Genomic DNA, 4,903 nt, shown 5'->3' with positions numbered 1-4,903 from the left:
GTGATGTTCCCCATGGGCTGTATCCCAGTGAGGAATTCTTTTTCAGAGATTCCTTTGACCCTCTGGATTCAAGACTTGCTTGTGTGGCTACTTACTCATCACAGCTGGATGTTTTTACAGAGTGAACTCGGGTGTGATCAGCTGCACAGACTATCCATGTTGGAGGTAATAATGCATGGGATGACCAAACAAATTTCTGAAGTGGAGCTGAAGGCAAACATGGAAGATTTGGTATAAAGAATGCAAAGTCGTTCCTCTAAGAAATGAAAATAAACTGTGCAAGTACAAAGCTTGGGGATGTAACTAAGGTCACCAGTCACATCCTTGGCATTAATGTTACTCCATAATATATTTTTTAAATGTAACAGAGCGCTGTTGTTATTTGGGAAGATGTGGTATCAGAACTGCTCAGTTTGGAGGGAAGTTGTCCATGGAAAAAGCTCTGTCCCTGCCTTAAATGTTGTTCCACAAAATGAGAACAGTTGTGCACCTGTTCTAGCCATGATACTTTACTCCAGGCACTTAGCTCTCTTATGTACTTCCATTATAATTTCTTTGGTTCTAGCTCTGTGCAGGTGTTAGGGCTCAGGCAGTAACCTGGTATTCTGAGGTGTTGGAAAATACTTGTTTGCATACATTTTTATACCTTATGCAAATCCCCAGCAAACAAGAACATGTCACAGAGCCTTGGTGAACTCTGCTCACCCAGTGCTCTTCTCCATCCAAGGCTAAACATTTTTGTATTCTGTCTCCTGCCTCAGCAAGGATCAGTGGGCTGCTTCAGTTGATGCTGGTGTTTAATCCAACAGGAGTGACTAGGCTAATAGGAATTACTAGTACTCCATTTCATCTCACAGCCGTGGCTCTTTTCCTCATCTCCCGAGGACTCCCAGCTCCTGCTGGGCTGGGGACAAAACTGTAAGATTTTTTTTATCATCCAGTGAGATTTTTTTTTTCCTTAGCTCCTGCAAGATTTTGCAAGGAATTTTTGAGACTCCAGTAGTAAGTGTTGCTGTTTGTGTATATGAACCTGCTTGCACCTAGCAGTACCTGACGGTACAAGGCTTTTGCTTTCCACAACAGCTGAATGCTGAGTAAGGTACCGTTGAGTTCTGGCACCAAGGATGTGCCACCCTTTTCACTGCCAGTATCTTTTCCAAAACTCTGACACTTGCAGTGAGAATTGAGACTAGCAGAAGGGAGCCAGTAACAAAGTATTAAAGAGTAATAATGTAACATCATTTGCTTTTGTTTTACTCCAGTGGCAGCTCGAGCACACCATGGCACATCATTATGCATAACAGCTTGACCAGTGCTATACCAGCCTGGGGGAATAAAAGGACACTTTTCTGGATACTTGAGTTCCTCACTTAGATTAAGTAAAAATGGTGGTGGTCTTTTGCTCTGAGAGCCCACTGAATCAGATTATTTTATATTGCAAATGCTCCATAGAAGACTGTGTTATCTGTTTTGTTCCCCTATATTCTAATGTGTATGAAGTAGTTTGTGATAGAAGAAGGAACAACAAATGTTTTTATTTTGGTCCTTTCAGCGACAAAAGAGAGAGCACGATTTCCTTTGCTGGGAAGAGGTATGACTGAAATTCCTCACAGCTCCCTGCACATGGGATTATAAAATAGAATTAAAGTGGTGTCTTTTCTCCCTCTTCCATCTCTTGCCTCCTTCCCATGAGCCTTTTTTAAATCTTTGTTCAAGGGCCAGATCCATTATAACTGGGGAAGGTCCAGATTTTGTGTTAGTGGTTTTTATTGATGGACACTAAGAGTAATAGGGAATCCGATTTTTTTTTTTTGTCTTTTCCCCCATTGTGCCATCCTGATCTCCCCCACCTACAACACACAATAACTAGTGAATTATGTTTTTGTCTGATGATGCTATGTGCAGCATATTGCTGCATTTCCTATGACACCTGCAAGCTAATTTTATAAATGTTTTACGTGTTTGTCAGAAAATGCTGGCCTATGCTTCCTTGCAGCCTTTTCAGTCATTTCCCATGAGCATTAGAAGAGGTGAGTGAATAGAGAAGGAAAGTAGTTTTGTATGAGCCGGGTACAATTATTGTTCTGCCAGTGGCATGCTTTGTGGCTTTGGCTGAGCCACATTGCCTTCTCATGTCCTGGGGCTAATGACATTTACCTGCTTCACATGGCTGCTGTGAGCGTAGCATTTATGATGCACTCTGAAGGTAGAAGCATTATTGATGCCATGGAAACCTTTTGGTATGGGAGTGCACAGCACATATTTGTGTCCCATTATTGTCAGGCTTATTTTTCTGCCTGCTGGTACAAAGAATCAACAGTTGATGTCAACTTTAATTTTAATGACTTTTTTTTGTTTGTTTAAATCTTCAAATATATCTATATAAAAAAAAATCCAGTGACTGTTCCCAGCTCCACAGTATTATCACTATTTTATTGTACAAAAGCCATGGAATTTGAAGATGTGCTCTTTTGTTGCAGTGTGTCTGTAATATAGGTCATAAACTGAAAGTATTGGTCACAAGGTTTTTCAGTCCGTTTCACTGGGTGTTTAAGCAAGGATAATTGCCGCAGTGGAAATTTTCCAGAGAACTGTATTTTGAAATCCTTGTCAGTATTGTAAAAACATTTTGGGGTGTCATTTCAGGAAATAAAAGATTGCAGGTGTTACAGCAGTATTTATTGCTGGATGATTAAATAAACTGCAGATGTAAAAGCTGCTACCTAGCTGTCAGCTCTGTCAAATTCCTGTCAATAAATAGCAGGAGCTATGAAAGTCTGAACATTTTTACCTGGTGTGTTTATAAATGCCACTATACCATTACAATAAGCAGGTGCCAGTCGCAAGCAATGAATTTTAAACTAATGCTTTCCTGGATTGGTGCAAACCCCGATGCCCTTAGCAGTCTGTGAAGTTGGTCGTACAGTACTGTGTGTTGCCAGAAATTCTCAGCTTGTGTAGCTCCACTGAATTAGGGTGACCTTGTGTCTCCAATCTCAAAATAGGAAAGGTACGTGCTTGTTTCTGAGCTCCAGTCTCGGTGGAGCATGCTGCTGAGTGGGAGGGGGGAGGGGAGTGAGACATCTGTCCCAGTTATATCATCAGTTTCTTCAAATTAATGCTTTTCTCCCACTTTCAGAAGCTTTTACTCCCCCAGCAGGGGAGGTTTGAAGAAACCAATGGAACGTCTGGGACAGGTGTTTTAAAACAGGACTGTTGGCAAAACATAATTACAGTCACCTTACTTTGACTGTAGAAATGTAGACCTGGAAAGAACTTCAGGAGGCCGTTCGTCTACTCCAACCCCTGGCTCAAGATAAGATCATCCATATCTAACCCATCTTAGACAAATATATATTTACACTGATGTATAACAAATGAGGATCTGGTCTCTTCTCTATTAACTAAATCCTGTGGTCTTTTACTTCATTTTTGCAAGGCAAATGCCCATTAAAATCAAGAGGGTAGTGTCTCAGGTAAGGACCTCAGGATTTAGTTCAGTGCTAAGACATAATTATCTGTTTCTTCAACTATACAAGACTACTGCTATCTGCCAGTAACTTCAAAATTGTGTATATTTGGTCCAAAGCAGACGGGCAAACGGCAATGAGAAATGAAGTGAAATCATAGGATTAATTTTACAAAGTACCCAAAAATATCAAGCTTTGGAGGTACCAGATGTCTTTAAAACACTTTCCTTATAACTTCTATGCCAATTTAAATTAGCCTTGTACACGGGGGGAGGAAGTTTCTAAATCAGGCTTGTAATTTTAGAAAAGTGTCTAGCAAAATAGAATAGCAGAGATGCTGCAGGCCTGGCAGGCGCAAGGTGTTGCGTGTCTGTATGTGCACATGCATCTGGAGATGAAAAGGGGAACTGTTCTGTACTTCTCTACTGCAATGATATGCACTGTGCACATGACAGACTGGATACAGCTGGGGAGGGGACAGAAAAGAAGAAGTAACAAGCAGCAGGTGGATAGCAAAAGGAAACTTTCCAAAATCCAACTACTGCAGTACAACAGACTTTAATAAGGTATCTCGTTTCCTGTGAGATTTCAAAATATGCTGCTACTCACAGAAGTCTCAAACAACTGCAAGTCTTGACCACCAAGAGAAAAAGGACATGTAACTTGTATAATAGGAAAATCCCTAGTCACTGTCCCATTAAGCATATTGGGCCACCACCCCAGAAGATGGTGAGCCAGCCTTGGAGAATTTTGCAAGGCCTTATTTCATTAAAACCTAATAAGTTTTGCAATTACCAGTACATTTTGCCATCTCAGCATTTATTTTTACAACCAGTCCAGTAGTGACTATATGCAGTGGCTCACTCGCCCTCAGCCAGCTCATTGACTCTTTAGTCAAAAGCTATGGCCCTGTCAGCAGCTGTGAGGACTAACACTGGGCTCTGCCCCTGCTCTTTGCAGTTCTGGGGACAAGTGGCACTTAACTTAGCAGCCATGGATTGCAATGTCTGCTTGTTTTATTCCACCTTCTATTCCAGCAAAGAAAAAATCAGCTTCCCTGTTTAGGATACGCACCTCAGTACTGGGAGGAAAGGAACTTTGTGATATGTGAGTAAGTACAATATTTTGTTATTAGCGGACTTTCGGTAATGAGCGAGCACCTCCTACTAAAGATCATCTTACTTGTCAGTGTGCAACAGTAGTGTAACTACAGACAGGTGAGCGGGGGAAGAGCTGGGGGGGTGCCCTCACTACTTACCCCCACCCCTCCTCCCTAGCACGTAACATCTTTCCTGTAGCAGCTCCAGCTCTCAGGGCGGAGGACCAGCCTGCAGGGCTGGTGCCAGCCAGAGCCCTACCTCCAAGGGAAGCTGCTGCTGTGTGTGGGCGGTAGGGAGTGTTGCATAAATTGCTGATTTTATCCCCTGGAGGCT

At 42.0% G+C, this 4,903-nt stretch overlaps 1 protein-coding gene across 1 annotated transcript in view; it reads left to right on the top strand.

The window, feature by feature from the left end:
- Nucleotides 1–1,522, top strand: part of ERGIC2 (ERGIC and golgi 2) — a 56,481-nt gene extending 54,959 nt beyond the window's left edge. The window contains exon 17 of the mRNA XM_019509397.1: nucleotides 121–1,522. Coding sequence (XP_019364942.1) covers nucleotides 121–125 — 5 coding nt within the window. The 3' untranslated portion in view covers nucleotides 126–1,522. The remainder of the gene's footprint in view (nucleotides 1–120) is intronic.
- The last annotated feature ends 3,381 nt before the right edge of the window (nucleotides 1,523–4,903 follow it).

This window comes from Gavialis gangeticus, unplaced genomic scaffold (assembly GCF_001723915.1).
Source record: "Gavialis gangeticus isolate Ggan-Ray unplaced genomic scaffold, GavGan_comp1, whole genome shotgun sequence".
Lineage (NCBI taxonomy): Eukaryota > Metazoa > Chordata > Crocodylia > Gavialidae > Gavialis > Gavialis gangeticus.
This window is presented reverse-complemented; position numbering and strand designations above follow the sequence as displayed.